The sequence below is a fragment of the Mustela nigripes genome, chromosome 5, assembly GCF_022355385.1.
Source record: "Mustela nigripes isolate SB6536 chromosome 5, MUSNIG.SB6536, whole genome shotgun sequence".
Lineage (NCBI taxonomy): Eukaryota > Metazoa > Chordata > Mammalia > Carnivora > Mustelidae > Mustela > Mustela nigripes.
This window is the reverse complement of record NC_081561.1, coordinates 126,241,478-126,257,875: the sequence shown is the minus strand read 5'-3', so window position 1 is coordinate 126,257,875 and position 16,398 is coordinate 126,241,478. Positions and strand designations below refer to the sequence as shown.

General features: G+C 36.6%; 1 protein-coding gene across 1 annotated transcript in view; it reads left to right on the top strand.

Annotated features, from left to right (window-relative positions):
- OSTM1 (osteoclastogenesis associated transmembrane protein 1) overlaps window positions 1-16,398 on the top strand; it is a 34,047-nt gene that overhangs the window by 4,773 nt on the left and 12,876 nt on the right. The window contains exons 2-3 of the mRNA XM_059401153.1: window positions 1,312-1,426; window positions 12,683-12,780. Coding sequence (XP_059257136.1) covers window positions 1,312-1,426; window positions 12,683-12,780 — 213 coding nt within the window. The remainder of the gene's footprint in view (window positions 1-1,311; window positions 1,427-12,682; window positions 12,781-16,398) is intronic.

The window sequence follows — 16,398 nt, the reverse complement described above, 5'->3', positions numbered from 1 at the left end:
CTGAGAGGGTTCTCAAGGGTGAGAAGGAATACATGTAAAAAGTAGCATGTGTGAAGACTGATATTTAAAATCTGAGAGGGTTCTCAAGGGTGAGAAGGAATACATGTAAAAAGTAGCAGGTGTGAAAGCTGATATTTAAAATCGAGAGGGTTCTCAAGGGTGAGAAGGAATACATGTAAAAAGTAGCAGGTGTGAAGACTGAGTCTGGTGTTGTTTGAGCAGTAGAGATTCTGTAGAATGACATGACCAGATTCTAGTTACTTGAGGGAAAGTGGAGGGAACAGAAGATGGGGATGGGAGGGGAGGAGTAGGTGTGGGAGGTAAATTAAGAGACTCTTGCAGGAATGTGAGAAATGGTGGCTAGGCTACATGGGGACCATTTTGATGGGAGTGGGGAATGGACAGATTTCAGAGATATGTAGGAGGTAGAATTGACAAGATTTGGTAGTTAACCTCAGGGAGGGTTCTTGAAGTCCCGGGGCTTATGCCATTCCTTATACTTTCTGTATCCTCAAAACCCAGGATTCTTAGATAGAGTGCCTGGTAAGTAAGTAGTGGGAGTTAAATAACTTCGAAAGAATGAAGTGTCAGCACGACCTAATTTTTTGCTTGGGGCAAAAGGGAAAAGAAATCAATAAGGATCAACTAATTTAGGAACTTGGATTTACTTTTTTGCATGGTGTGAGTTTTCATTAAAGTGATCTATGGAAAGCCTATTCTATGTGGATATGAACTATTTGAGTGCAAAATTGGTGTGTCCCATTTTCTTGTGATTTACAAGGTTTTGAACCAAAAATTTCCCAGAAGATGACACTTAAAGATTTTGTAATCATTTACTCACCAGATAAATTATGTAAGTAATATATGTTCATTGTAGAAGAATTTACTATAAAAGAGGCAAAAAAGAAAAAGAAAATGAAAATGACCATATTTCCAGTATTCAGAGATAACCAGTGCTGCGTTTTGATGAAAGCTTTCCAGAATAAAAAGTAAGAAATATGATGCACACAATTTGGCCTAAGTGGTTGACATTGTTCAACAGAAGCAAGTATTTATTTAAGAAGCAAAGATTTTCTTCCCTTGATGGTGAACCTGGTATCAATAAATATTTAGTTGTTTTTGTTTTATTACAGTTATTAATGACATAATTATTTGATTATATCAAACAAAATGTTAAAAAATGCTTTTAATAAATACTTTAGTTATTTTGATAAGGTTTTTGTCATTGTTTTGTTTGTTTGTTTTGCCTAAAGCTGTTGTTTGGGAAGTCTAAAAATATTCAGATTGTATTTTTCTGTCTTTTTGTTACAGAATACCTCAGAGAGTCATAGTTGTGCCAAAAGTCTCTTAATGGCAGATAGAATGCAGATAGTTGTGATTCTGTCTGAGTTTTTTAATTCTACCTGGCAGAAGGCAAATTGTGCAAGTAAGTAATTCTTTCATTTTCATGTTGCAGTTACAGTTCAATAGAATAGATGTCAGATTTTATTTTAGTGAATTTTGAGATCTTTGAAGCTAGATAATACTTTTTATTACTAAGTTTAAATGAACTACTATTAGCATCATGGTTTATTAGTGGGAATTACTTGGGCAAATATTGAAAGGCAGAAAAGTGTAGTAGTTAACAGAATGAACTTTGCAGTCAGACAGATCTGGCCTTGATTCTAAGCTCTGCCACTTCTTAACCCTGACTCACTAGCAGTCAAATCTTGGGCTTGTAAATTCTCCTCTTGGACCTTCAGTTTCCTCATCTGATTTGGGGATGAATTGGAGATAATAATGCAGCTTACCTTATAAGATTGTTTTTAGGATTAAATGAAAAATATTATGTAAAGAACTTCTCTGAGTAGCTGGCACATAATGTTGAAGAAATGTTAACTGTTTAATAAGAATTATGATGTTTATAATCTGTCAAATGGTGGATGATGGAAGGTGGTAACATCTGTTCTACCAGTTTTATAAGTTTATATGTATTTGTATAACAGAATGAGATCTATTTTCAGGCACTCTTTGGAAAAATTAAAACCACTGTTTCAGTTTGTGTTTTGACTACCAGCTGTGTACTAAGCAGGTCTTATTTTCCATGCCTTATAATTTAGTGGGGGAGAAATTTATGTTTATAGGATAACCTAAGGCAGACAAATAAATGCTTTAATAAAGTCAGAGAATCCTGGGGGGAAGTAGAGATGAGAGGAAGGACACTGCTGAGAGCTGGGCATCATGGAGAGAGGCACAGAGGAGTAAAAGAATAGTAGTTGTTCTAGGGTCTGGAAGCCCAGTGGGAGGTAAAGTTGGAAAAGGAAAGTAGGACCTTGACTGATACAGTAGTTTATTGCAATAGTATTTTGGACATTTACAAAACACATGGAATATTAAAGGCAGTAAGAAGTACTACAGGTTAAAAAAATATTTTTCAACATTTAAGCTAGCACTTCCCAAGCTTTCTTTTAAACTGTATTTCATTAAAAAATTATTGAAGTATAGTTGACCTATAGTGTTACATTAATTTCGGCGGTGCAGCTTAGCAATTCAACAATTTTATACATTACTCAGTGCTTACCACAGTAACTATAGTCCCTATCTGTAGCTCTTTTTTTTTTTCTTTTTTGCTATGAAGACCCTGTATTTTTTCTTTTTATGGAATACCACTGGAAGAGGAAGAGAGAGACCAGTGAGGAAGTTATTACAAAATAGTTCAGGCAAGACGCAAAGAAAACAAAGTAAGGCATGGGCAGGAGAAATCGACAGGATTAAAAAAATCTGTGTGCCTGTAAGTTGTTAATGAGTTTAACTTTTTTGGCTTTTTTTTTTTTTTTTTAAAGATTTTATTTATTTATTTGACAGAGAGAGATCACAAGTAGACAGAGAGGCAGGCAGAGAGAGAGAGAGGAAAGCAGGCTCCCTGTTGAGCAGAGAGCCTGATGCGGGACTCGATCCCAGGACCCTGAGATCATGACCTGAGCGGAAGGCAAAAGCTTAACCCACTGAGCCATCCAGGCACCCCCTGCCCCGAGTTTAACTTTTTTAAGGACTTGTCTTTTTATTTAGTTCATATGAGAAAAACTAAATGGCAAAAAGACCCCTGCTAAGTTTCTTTTCTTTGTAGTACATTGTGGTATATCGATTATTGACTCTTTTTAGTTTTGTCTCTATTAATTGAGATTTTCTGGTAATTTGAACAGAGGCTTGGCTGACAGTTACTTTTTTTTTTTTTTTTTTTTTTGTAAGAGCAAAAGTTTTACTCCATTGGTGTAAAAGTTTCTAATAGGGGTGCCTGGGTGACTCAGTGGGTTAAGCCTCTGCCTTCGGCTCAGGCCATGGTCTCGGGGTCCTGGGATCGAGCCCCACGTCAGGCTTTCTGCTCAGTGGGGAGCCTGCTTCTCCCCATCTCTCTCTGCTTGCCTCTCTGCCTACTTGTGATCTCTGTCTGTCAAATAAATAAATCTTTAAAAAGAAAGTTTCTAGTCAAATATGATGGAACAGTTTGCTTAACCTGTATGGGAGAGCTATTTTTAAGTATTCTTAAACCCTTATTTCCATTGATAAAGAAAAATATGTTAATTATAAACAATTTAAAATTAGTTAGAATAAATGGATATATATTGGGGTTCACTTCTTTTGACTTGTGCGATTTAATTTTTATATTTGAGAGGTAAAACATCTTTTCTTTAAAAGATGTTTTGTGACAATGACTTCACTAATTCAAAGGAGCTTTCTTTTCAAGTTAGTTCAAAGAGAAGGAAAACATTTTGCTGCATATTTACTTAATATGTAGCTATAAAATTCTTTAGAATGAATTCTTAGGTTAACTTTGTTTTTCTGTGAGCCATCATATCTTGAAAATATTCCCTGATTGAACTTCTTTTGAAGAACAAATGAAATGCTTACTTCTAATTAAAAATAACTTGGTCAAGACATGTAGTCAGGTGAAAGAAGCCAGATGCATTTATGCTATTTACATGCTTGATATTATGGAAAACCTAATCTTTTACTAAAAATATAAATGTAAAATACTCTCTTTTTCTAAAGAGCAATTAACAGTACATAAAATTAAATGTGAAAAAAATTATTAATAGAGTTGTGCATTTTCTAGGAAAATGTAAATGCTCAGCAGTGATCTGGCCTCAATTTCTCATTAAATTGCATCTCTAGCAATCAGATCTATTAAAGACTAATTTCTTGGGATCCTTACACTTTGTTTCTTTTTTTAAAGATTTATTTATTTGAGATGAGGTGGGGCAAAAGGAGAGGGAGAGAGAACCTTAATTCTCTCCATGCTGAGTACAGAGCCAGATGCAGGGCTTGAACTCAGGGCCCTGAGATTACAAACTTAGTAGAAACCAAGAGTTGGATGCTTAACCAACTGAGCCACCCAGGTGCCCCGACTTTAATTTTCTTAATGAATGATGATAAAGGTTTCCATTTAATTGTGCACTTAGAAGAAAATCTATTTCCTATCTATTCATTGTTTTTTAAATCATTGACCTTTAGAAATATGTAGAAGAATACAAGGGATATTTACTCTTTTAATAAATGGAAGACAACAGTTTTATTATGTTACAATTTTAAAGGAATTATGCCTGGTCAGAAGTTTGTTTGGATGTTGTAATTTTGTACTGTAGGAAACTAGTAACTACTACTCCAAAATATGACTATAGGACACCAGAATATGCCACCCCCAAAAATGCCTCTTTGTTATGAGGATAATTTTGAACGGATTACTTTGATAAACATCAGACACAGGAGAAGCTGTGAAGACAGAGTAGAAGTAACCACTTTATAAGGGAAATTTGTATTTATAAAGAAAATCTCCATTTGTAAGAATATTTCCTTCTCTGTTACCAAGAAACAGATGACTCTAAATCACAAATGAATCTTAAAAATGGAAAAGGCAGGGACGTACATCTACATAACTAATTTTATATTGGTTTACCATGCTTCTCCTGGTCAGTTCTTCATAACCAGCCTCCCTCATACTCTTTCTTTGTTTTCAGCTGAAGGTGACATTTAAGCCTGAATTCTAAGCCATCTCTTTGAGTTACTCATTTTTCTTGTGCGTCTGCCACGTATATATGAGAGATACAAGTTAACAAACTTCTGTTTGTCTTTCTCTTGTTACCTGTCTTATTGCAGGAGCCCTAGTTGAGAACTTAAAAAAATAGAGGGAAAATTATTTTTCCTTTACAATATATACATGAAAATCACGATATAAATTTAAAATTTTCTGGATTATTTGCCTTAATATATAAATACAAAAAAAAACATTGTTCTCAGAATTTGTGTGAAATTATTAAACTCAAGCGACTGACCCATTTGCCTCCGTTACCTTTTTGTGATGATCTAGTTAATTAAATTTGCAAATACACCCCGATGGGTGAGACCAACAATAAGGATCTTTAATGATGAATAATATGGAATCCATTCATTCTAGCATCTAAAAGATAAAATAGGAAGGGAAAAAATGACAAAGTATGAACAAAAACTACTGATATGTTTAAAAAATTGGGTTTTTGTTGTTATTTGTTTTTGGTTTTGGCATCTTTGTTTTGATTTGTTTTCATAAAAAATTGTGTTTATTTAACAGACAGAGATCACAAGTAGGCAGAGAGTTAGGTGGGGTGGGGTGGGGGTTGGGAAGCAGGCTCCCCACTGAGCAGAGAGCCTGATGTGGAGCTCCATCCCAGAACCCTAAGATCATGACCTGAGCCAAAGGCTGAGGCTTTAACCCACTGACCCACCCAGGCGCCCCTAAAAAATTGCTTTTAATGGAGAGTTAAACCAATATGGTATCCATTTTGTAAGAATGTATCTCTTGATATAAAATGACTATTTTTTTCATCCTCTCTGCTAGCAAATGCAGAACTATAATTATACTGGTAAAAATCTTTTTAAGTGAATTTAAGAGACCATTTTAAAAAATATTTTATTTATTTATTTGACAGACAGAGATCACAAGTAGGCAGAGAGGCAGGCAGAGAGAGAGAAAGGGAAGCAGGCTCCCCACTGAGCAGAGAGCCCAAAGCGGCCTCAATCCCAGAACCCTGGGATCATGACCCAAGCCGAAGGCAGACGCTTTAACCCACTGAGCCACCCAGGTACCCTGAGACTATTTTTTAAAAAGAATATTACTTAAATATAAAAATACAAAACAATTTAAAAGATTATTAAAAGGACACCTGGGTGGTTCATTTGATTGAGCTCCCGACTCTTGGTTTTGGCTCCGGTCATAATCTCAGGGTTGTAAGATTGAAACCAGTCTCAGTGTGGAGTCTACTTGTCCCTCTCTGTCCCCCTCTGCCCTCCCTTTTAAAAATAAATAAATAAATAAATAAAAGCTTAAAAAGGATTATTAAAAATGTATAAATATAAAAGCTAAAATACTGTTTAAAAGAATATTATTAAAATTAATACACTGCCATAAACCACCTTTCCTTTCTACTTGATCTAGCTGTGGGTTGACATCTTGTCTCTGCAGTTATTAGTTGATGAAAGGAAGGCTAGAAACCCAATAGAAAGGATAGTGTGATCCTTGTACCACTCCTATCTCTTTTATCTTTAGAATTCCTGTGTCTTTGAATGATATTAGTCTTGATAGGAAAGAAGCTTCTGGAAATTGATGGAGACTTAAAAAAAATGTTAATAGCTCAGCTCTTCCAATTCACGTTACAAATAACACAGAAACTAGTTCTTGTGGAGACTGCTAAGTAGTAAAGAAAATATATTAATATTTCTCCTGTACAGAATTTCATAGCATATTGTTGACATAGGGATAGTCTTCTTGTTGACATACTTCTTAGTTATCCTTTGCATTTGACAGTTGAATAATTAGCAGGCTCACAAGCTTTGATGAGACCATGGATTGTTTTATGGTAAAGTGTTTTGGTTCTCTGTTTTTTCTTTTTTGAACTATATTGAAATATAATAGACATATAATATGGGTTTAAAAAGGTGTACAGTGTATTGATTTGATCTATATTGCAAAATGATTACCATCATGGTGTGAGGTGTAATGTGTCACATAATTACCATTTCTTTTCTGTGGTGAGAAAGTTTAAGAGTTACTCTCTTAGCAACATTCAAATATAGAAGTATATAAGACAGTATTACTAACTATAATCACCATGCTGTACATTAGATTCCTGGGACTGACTGATCTTTAAACTGGAGGTTTGTATCCTTTGACCAACATCTCCTCATTTTCTTGAGCCGCCTGGCAATCATCATCCTTCTCTTTCTATGAATTCAGCTGGGTTTTATTCCTGGACTCTCAGTTCTATTCCATTGGTCTCCTTTCCTGTGATAAGAGTCCATCTTACCTAGTTGATGGAATTTCCAGGAAAGGGATTTATGATAATCGAGTTTCTTTTGGAAGATCTGTTTTTAGGTACATAAGGGCAATTCACAGAAAGCTTTCTACATTTACTGTTTTTCAAGTGACTTTAGCTGAAAATATCTTTAAGGAAGGGGGCACATTTTTAGCACTTACTTCTTTAAAAGTCAGTATTAAGTGGCTCAGTTGGTTAAGCCAGCTCAGGTCATGAACCCAAAGTCTCGGGATTGAGTCCCCATCGGGCTCCCCCATTAGCAGGGAGTCTGCTTCTCCCTCTGCCCCTCCTCCTACTCGTTCTCTCTCTCTCTCTCTCTCTCACATTCTCTCAAGTAAATACATGAAATCTTTTTTAAAAAGGTGAATAATAAAACTACATGGTTAACCAAAAGTTCAGTTAAACAGAACCCCTCTTTTTCATTTTATACATGGTAATTTACTAAGCATTAGACTCACTTATTTGTATCTTATAATTTAAGAAGTCTCTGTTTTCATACTCATTAAACCTAATTATGTTCTTCAGGTACAAAGTTCTCAGAGTTTATACTATATTTTCTGAAGCTTGCCCTATTTTTCAAAAATTGGTGATTGTCTCTGTTGTTTTCTATAAAACTAGTTTTACAAAACATTAGAGATCTTTATACAAACTCATAATGGATGCCAAATACTTTATCTAAAGATGCTAATAATTTCCGTCATGATAATTTAGGTCTATGTATCTTAACTTGAATCCTCCACACCTTAAGATGCCTCTTGAGCTGATGCTCGAGCCCTCACTGAGAAAGAGGCTATGCTAATCTGTCCTTGATGAGGCTGCATTGATTATCTGAGATGTGGAAAATTCATAATAACCACTTCACTTAGTGCTTATAGGAAGCTTTATTATTATTAATATTCCTTAACTTACTAATTTCTAAAATATATAGCTTCTCACTGCTTATAACATTATGCTCCCAATTCCTACAAAAGTGTAAAAGAGGAATTTTACTAGAGTTACTTTATTTTAAATCAGAAAGTTAGGGCTCTTTAATAATGAAGCCATTTAAAATCCTATTGTATAAATGACCTCCTTTGTGCTTTATAATACCACTCTTAATGATCATTGAAAAAATTTTGATGGTACTGCATTAATGTGGTACTTAACAAGATGACCAGTCTATATTAGCTTTTGGTTTAATTTTCAAATTAATTTAAATAAAAAGGAATGGTTGTCAGTAAAGGAGAAGAGATTAAGTTCTTTTGTTCAGAGGAAGCTTCCTTTATAAATGATTTTTTTCATTTGTTTTTATTTTCCATAATTATCCTATAAATTACTTTTTTATAAAGAAATTATTTCAATTACATACCGTGTAGAGAAGAAATTGCCACTGCTCTCTCACATTCATGTTCTTTATACTGGCTGGTTGTAAGAGTACAGGGACCCACTCCTCTGTCCACATACTGTGTGTCAGTTGCCATGACATGGGTCATTAACATGGGTGTGCAATTGCTATGAATGGAATTGTATTCCCACTACTCCCTGCAAAATGTCAGCTACAAAACCAGAAAACCTGTTTAATCGTTTCAGCCAAATACTAATATTCTGCATATTTGTAGTTGTGTTTGTCTTTATATATTATGTACTGCCCCTTGCGTGAAAGGATTCAAGGCTACTTTGTGGTAACATTAAACCAGGATTAAGAGGGGTTTATGTTATCTTTTTTTTTTTTTTTTTTTAAAGAATTTAGTGTGTGAACTCTTCGAAAGCTGACAGATGGAGTAACATTTTCCAATAGTAAAGAAAAGGTGATGTAAGGAAGAGACTATTTAAATGAAAGTATGTTTGGTATTTCAGTGCCTTGCTAACTTGATGTATGATCTTCAGTGTATTACTTTATTGCTCTGAATGGGACTCACATTCCTGAGAAGATAAAGATGGGCAGAATGCAGAGAAGAGTTCAGGGAGGGAAAGACTCTAGGAACAGGTTCATCAGGGGTCCCCATGCATACCTGGCACACACCAAGCCCTGCGCTTGGGCATAAGCAGGTAAATAGGGATGAATTCCAGCTCAGCTTCTGGAGGCAGAGTGCCTTTTTGTGATTACTCTGCCCAGAGAAGATGTCTTTTTCTAATTTGCACAAAGGAGTTTTAATGTGCTGGTTGCTGCTCTCCTGCTCACCAAGTTTAAGGATCATGTCAGTTGCCAATACTGATCAGTTGGTAGTGACTGTTGGAATCCCTGTGTCGGGTAAGATATCTATAGGTAATGGAGGGAGGAGAAGTGGCATATAGTTATTGATTCCCAGGATTGAACTTTAGTGGTTTAGAATATAGATGGGAGGGGCGCCTGGCTGGCTCAGCTGGAAGAGCCTGCAACTCTTGATCTCAGGGTGGTGAGTTTGAGCCCCACTTTGGTTGTAGGGATTGTTTAAAAATAAAATCTTTGAAAAAAGAATATAAATGTGAATATTTTATTAATTTCACAGTGTTTGGAAATGCAGGCTCAGGAATTAGACAGAATAGGAATTCCAGGTTTTTCACTTAACAACTTTGTGACCATAGGCAACTTCCTCAATGCTCTAAGCCTCTGTTCCTGATTTAGAGAATGGGGATAATGATCATGCCTGCCTCTTAATATTATGAGAGCGTGTGCATATGTCACAGTGTGTCATAGCCTAGTGTCTCCTGTAGGGGAGGGAAAAAGAAAACCTCTTTTCTCTACCTGTTGTAGGTTCTCTGGCTGGAACTCTAAATTAGACTGACCAAAAACAGATTGAGAGAAACAAACAAGTTTATTAACATGTCCCACTGATGGGAGTGACAGACGGGAGTAATCCAAAGGGATGGCTAGAATTTGGGCCTACCTATCATCTTAGGCCAATCAAAAGAAAAGGGGTTTGTGACTTCTGGGTGGAGCAGGCAAGTTATTGGAAGGTGACCCAGGAAAAGTAGGATAAACCAGGGTTGTTTAGTCAGGTCGGTTGTACAGGTTTAAGTTAGAGCCTTTCCGTTGGTTAGAGCTGTTAGAGTCCACTTCCTTTCACCGTGAAGGAGACATCTTTACAAATGGAAATTTCCTTTACAAATGTAAAATTTGGGGGCGTCTGGGTGGCTCAGTAAGCCTCTTTGCCTTCTGCTTGGGACATGATCTAGGGGTCCTGGGATCGAGCCCCGCATCGCATCGGGCTCTCTGCTCAGCAGGAAGCCTGCATCCCCCCCTACCCCTCCGCCTGCCTCTCTGCCTACTTATGATCTCTCTCTGTCAAATAAATAAAATCTTTAAAAAAATGTAAATTTATCTTAGGAAACATAATGGTGTTCCCTGATTTAGAGCTTTTTTCCTGCTTCTGTTGGTTCCCAGTGGTTGATACCGCAGGGGCACCTGGGTGGCCCATTCGCTTAAGCAGCCGACTCTTGATTTTGTTCCAGGTCATGATGTCAGGGTCGTGAGTCTGGTCCTGAGTCCAGCGTGGAGTCTTCTTGAGACTCTCTCCTCTACCTCTGTCCCCTCCGTCCATCCCCACACTTGCTCTCTCTCTCTCTCAGATAGTCTATATGCATATTTTGAGGAGGCCATATTCTAGTACCTTTCACTACCTACTCTTTCTATCTCTTATCCATTGAATTCTTTCTGTTTACACTGCCATCTTTCTCCCAGGTAATTGTAAGAGCTTCCTATCCTGTCTCTCCACTCCCAGTTGGGAGAGATCTTATTAGACAGCCCTGAGTGGGTATAATACACAGCCATCAGTTGAAATTAAGGACAAGAGTAGAGTGGAGTAGGGGCGCCTGGGTGGCTCAGTGAAAGCCTCTGCCTTCAGATTGCGTCATGATCCCAGGGTCCTGGGATCAAGCCCCACATCAGGCTCTCTGCTCAGTAGAGAGCCTGCTTCCCTTCTTCTCTCTCTGCCTGCCTCACTGCCTACTTGTGATCTCTGTCTTTCAAATAAAAAAACTCTTAAAAAAAAAAAAAGAGTAGAGTGGAGTAGGTGCTAAGGCATAGAAAATATTTGGAACTTCCTTGTGGAATAATTGGTAGGGTGTCTACAAGGATTGTTTTGTGGCCCTGAGATTAGCATTGGAATTGAGTTAGAATTTTCTCTAAGAGTGTGCTGCAAACAGAATTGGGAGTAGAGAAAGTACCTGGAGGTTGTCCAGGATTAGAGATGTTTCTGAGTATGTGGAATGTAATGAGGACAGGACAAGGACTCCAGAAGAGTGAGACTGAAATGGCTGACCCCAAGTTTCAGGATATGAAGCCAGGCACTTGCACCTACGTCCTAGATAAATAGAAAGCAAGAGGACTGAACTTGAGCTAATGTTAAGCAAGAGTATCAAGCTGCAGAGGAATAGCATTTATTTCAGATTCTAAAAAAACATGTAAAATAATTCTGTTTTATTTCCAGACTTTACTTAAAGCCCCTTTATCAGTATTTTAGGCCAGATTCTTACCAGTTTGTTTCTCTGGTCTCACAACTCAATAGATTTAAAAGAGCAAACTGAAAAAGGTTAGATGCAATAGAAGTGAAGATGGAAGAGACACAGAACTATTAAATTTGACACAAAAAAGGATCAAAAAGCATATGAATTTAGGTTAAATTAGTGTAGGATAAACAGTCTGATGCCCAAACAGCACTAAGAGAACCCTTATTAAGTGAGCATTTGATAGCTGATGTTCAAGATTAAGACTACAGCATATGAGGGGCACATGGGTGGCTCAGTGGGTTGAGTCACTGCCTTCGGCTTAGGTTGTGATCTCAGGGTCCTGGGATCGAGCCCTGCATCAGGCTCTCTGCTCAGTGGGGAGCCTGCTTCCTCTCTCTCTATCTACTTATGATCTCCCTCTCTGTCAAATAAATAAAAATAAAATCTTAAAAAAGACTACCGCATATGAAAAATCAATTTAAATTTTATTTGGTGTATTGCTTTCATAAACAGAGTATGCGATTATTTTAAGATTTTTGTGAAAATGGTTATATTAAAAAAAACCTTTTAGAAACTAAAAGGGGTAATTAAGCTTCATGTATTTGAAAAATTCTCCCTTTTTTTTAAAAAAAGTGATTTATTTATTTGAGAGAGAGACAGTGAGAGAGAGCATGAGAGAGGAGAAGGTCAGAGGGAGAAGCACACTCCCCATGGAGCTGGGAGCCCGATGTGGACTGGATCCTGGGACTCCGGGATCATGACCTGAGCCAAAGGCAGTTGCTTAAGCAACTGAGCCACCCAGGCACCCTGAAAAATTCTCTTCTGTACACAGTGCTTGTTTGAATAAAGAATTACTATGGTTTGAAACAGAAGATGATTGCTTGAGAGATAAATGACATTTTATAATTTTTGCTGGAGATACATTAACATACGTTTCTGTTTTTTTGCAGATTGTTTAACGAACAAAAGTGAAGAATTATCAAATAGCACACAATACTTCCTCAGTCTATTTAATCAAACCTTGACCTGCTTTGAGCATAACCTCCAGGTATTTTTTGTATGATACTTGAAATTAAAACGCTGCCTTGTACAAATGCTTAATGAATAATTCAACAATTTTTTTTAGCAATAACTGTTGATATTTACCTATACACACAATGTAGAAGAGTAAGTGGACCTGAATTTTTGCTAAGTTCTTAATATTACTAGCCCTTAGGAAAATCATCAAAACTTTAGTTTTCTTATTTGTAAGGTGGGAACAGTAAAATCTATCCTGCCTACCTCCAAGTATTTCATAGTGAGAATCCGATGAGATACTGAGTATGAACACAGTAACTCAGGCATATGATTGTTTAATTAAAGACACAATGTTGTTCTGACAGGAATTTACCTTGGCTTTGTTTATGCAATAAGGTATTATGTAATGCAGCGTATGATTCTGTCTATAGGCAGCTAATTCTTTGCCTTAGTATTTGCTTGACTGTATTTTACCTGCTTTAAAAGGCATTGCTTAGTAAGGTAACTGAATTATAATATAAAAGGTAGCCTTTAAGAAACCTACCCTTGGGGTGCCTGGCTGGGTTGGTAGAGCATGTGACTCTTGATCTCGGGAATGTGAATTCAAGCCCCATGTTGGTTGAAAAGATTACTTAAAAAAATAGAATCTTAAAAAAAATAAAAAGAAACATCTTTCTGGTTTTTGTTTTCTCCACCTCTGACCCTTGAATGTTGGTCTTGGAACTTTCCTGGTGATTTCTAGGGGTGAGATTGGAATTCTGATAAAATCCTAGATTTGGAATTTACTTAGCAAATAAGTAATCCCTGCAAATAGATGTAAAAATGTTTAGTATAAGATATATATGATTTCCTCTTTAATCAATATGATGACACAGGATTAGGAATTTCCCTGAGAATAAGAACTATTAGATAAGCAGGTCCCAAGATGTGTTCTGCAAGGTGTTAATACATGGCCACAAAAAAAGGTTCAGTGTTCTGATAAGGTTGGGAAATGCTTTACTACAGGACTTTAGAACTTTAGGGGACTAATGTACATTGTAAAACTCCAAATGGTAATTTTTATATACAAGTCTATTTGACCAGTTCCTCTTTGGTTGTAAGTGTTCTGATGAATGTTTTAGGGAAATTAATATTTTTCCTGGGATGTTAGTTGCAAATATTTTCTCCTAGTTTATTGTTTATTTTTTCATTCTGCTTTTCTTTTTGTTATGAGAAAAGTTTTAATTTTTATATGGTCAGTTTTATAAAAAAATGTTAATAGCTTGCACACTTGGTGTCACATTAGAAGGTTTTCCCCACTTTGTGATTATTTTTAAAATTTCTCCTGTGATTTTTTTTTTTTAAAGATTTTATTTATTTATTTATTTATTTATTTGAGAGAGACAGAGATAGTGACAGAGAACAGGATCAGGGAGGAGAGGAAGAAGCAGGCTTCCTGCTGAGCAGGGAGCCCTCAGCAGGGCCCTGAGACCATGACCTGAGTTTTTACCTACTGAGCCACCCGGGCGCCCTCTCTTTTGATTTCTTTTAGTAATTTAATGGTTTCATTTTCTGCATTTAAACATCTTTTCTCTATCTGAAATATATTTTGGCGTACGATGTCAGGCATAACTCCAAGCCTTTTTTCCTGATGAAATGAATCATAGAACCAAGTTAAAAAAAATTCAATCATTTTAAGATTTTATTACAATTACATTACATTTAGATCCATCATTCGGAAATAATTGACATGTTTACGTTACTGAGCTTTCCTGTTTAGGAATATGGTATATTATCTTTTTATTGCTGTAAAATAGAATATAAGACTTACAGTTCAGTGGCATTAAGTATATTCATGTTGTTGTGCAACTATCACCAGCATCCATCTCCAGAAGTTTTTCAAACTCAGGCTCTGTATCCATGAAGCAGTGATTCCGCATGTCCTCCTCCAGACCCAGCAACCACCATTTTTCTCTACTTTTTAAATGTCCTCTAACACAGTCTTACTGATTTATTTAGTTTCGTATAGGTTTTATTTCCAACGCTTATTCCAAGGTATTCTATTGCTTTGGGTGCCCTTGTGAGTGACATCTTTTCTTCTCCCGCCACAGATTTTCATGGGTTACTTTCTTTTAAAATGTTTTATTTTGAAATAATTTTAGATTTACAGAAAAGTTGTATAGGTAACGCCGAGAATTCCTGTATATTGCTGACCCAGTTTCCCCAGATGTTAGCCTATGGTACCATGGTCTGTTTGTCAAAACAAAGAAATCAACATTGGTACAGAGCTGTTAGTGAAGTGCCAGACTTTATTCTGATTTTCCCACTTTTCCCACTAATGTCCTTTTTCTGTTTAAGGATCCATTCCAGGATAACAAGTAACTGGTCACTCTTTAAAATTTCTATCGTATATGTAGCTACATTCCCTTTCTTATTCCAAATGCTATTTTTTTGTGAGTTCTTTCTTCCTTTGAGTTTTCTTTAGGTTTAAGGGTATGTTCGTTTTTATTGATATTTCCAAAAACTTGTGTTTGGTTTTATTTATTATTTCCTGAGTGGTTTTTTTCCCCCTTAATGTGTTTGTTTATTCTTTTGCATTTATTAATTCCTCCTGGAATCTTTCAGTTAATTTTGTCTTTTTTTTTTTTTTTAAGATTTTATTTATTTATTTGACAGGCAGAGATCACAAGTAGGCAGTGAGACAGGCAGAGAGAGAGAGGGGGAAGCAGGCTCCCTGCTGAGCATAGCCCCCCCCCCCCCCCCCCCCAATGCGGGGCTCCATACCAGGACTCTAGGATCATGACCTGAGCCGATGGCAGAGGCTTTAACCCACTGAGCCACCCAAGTGCCCCTAATTTTGTCTTTTTTCTAGTTCTTTGAGTTGACTGGTTAATTTTGTTCCAGCTTTTCTTGCTCAACAATAAAATAATTTTCAGGTTGTAAAGTTTATAACTTTGGCCTTTCTGAAAATAGATTCTGATATAAAGGGATTACATTGCATTTATTTCTAAATTTCTGATTTTAATTTTGATTTGTTCTTTGACTTAAGAATTCTTTGGAAGATTGTTTTTTAATAGGAGTGATTTCTTTTATTTGCATTAGTACATCTCAAGTTTTATTGAAATTGTGACCAGTAAATGTAGCCTATCTATATTTTGGAATTTATTGAGATATCTTTGTGATTTAATAATTATTAAAAATGTTTTTAAAATATTTATTTATTTTAGAGAGCACAAGCAGGAGGGGCAGAGGGAGAGGGAGAGAGAATCTCAAGCAGACTCCACACTGAGGGCAGAGTCTGATGTGGGGCTTGATCCCAGTGCCCTGAGATCAGGACCTGAGCCAGGACCAGGAGCTGGATGCTTAACCAACTAAGCTTCCCAGGCACCCCTGAAGGTTTCATTATGTAAGCATGATTGGTTAACTGGTGATTAACTTTGTCTCTAGCTCCTCTTCCCTCCTTAGACGTCAGAGGTAGGGCTGAAAGTTCCAAACTCCAATCATGCTTTCTGGTGAACAGCCTGCATCCCGAAGCTGTAAAGGGACCCCCACCCACCAGCCATCTGATTAGCATACAGAGACATTCTTTTTATCTGCATACTCCAAAGGTTTTTAGGAGCTGTGTGCCAGGAACCAGGACAAAGACCAAATATCTGTTTCCCATTATTAC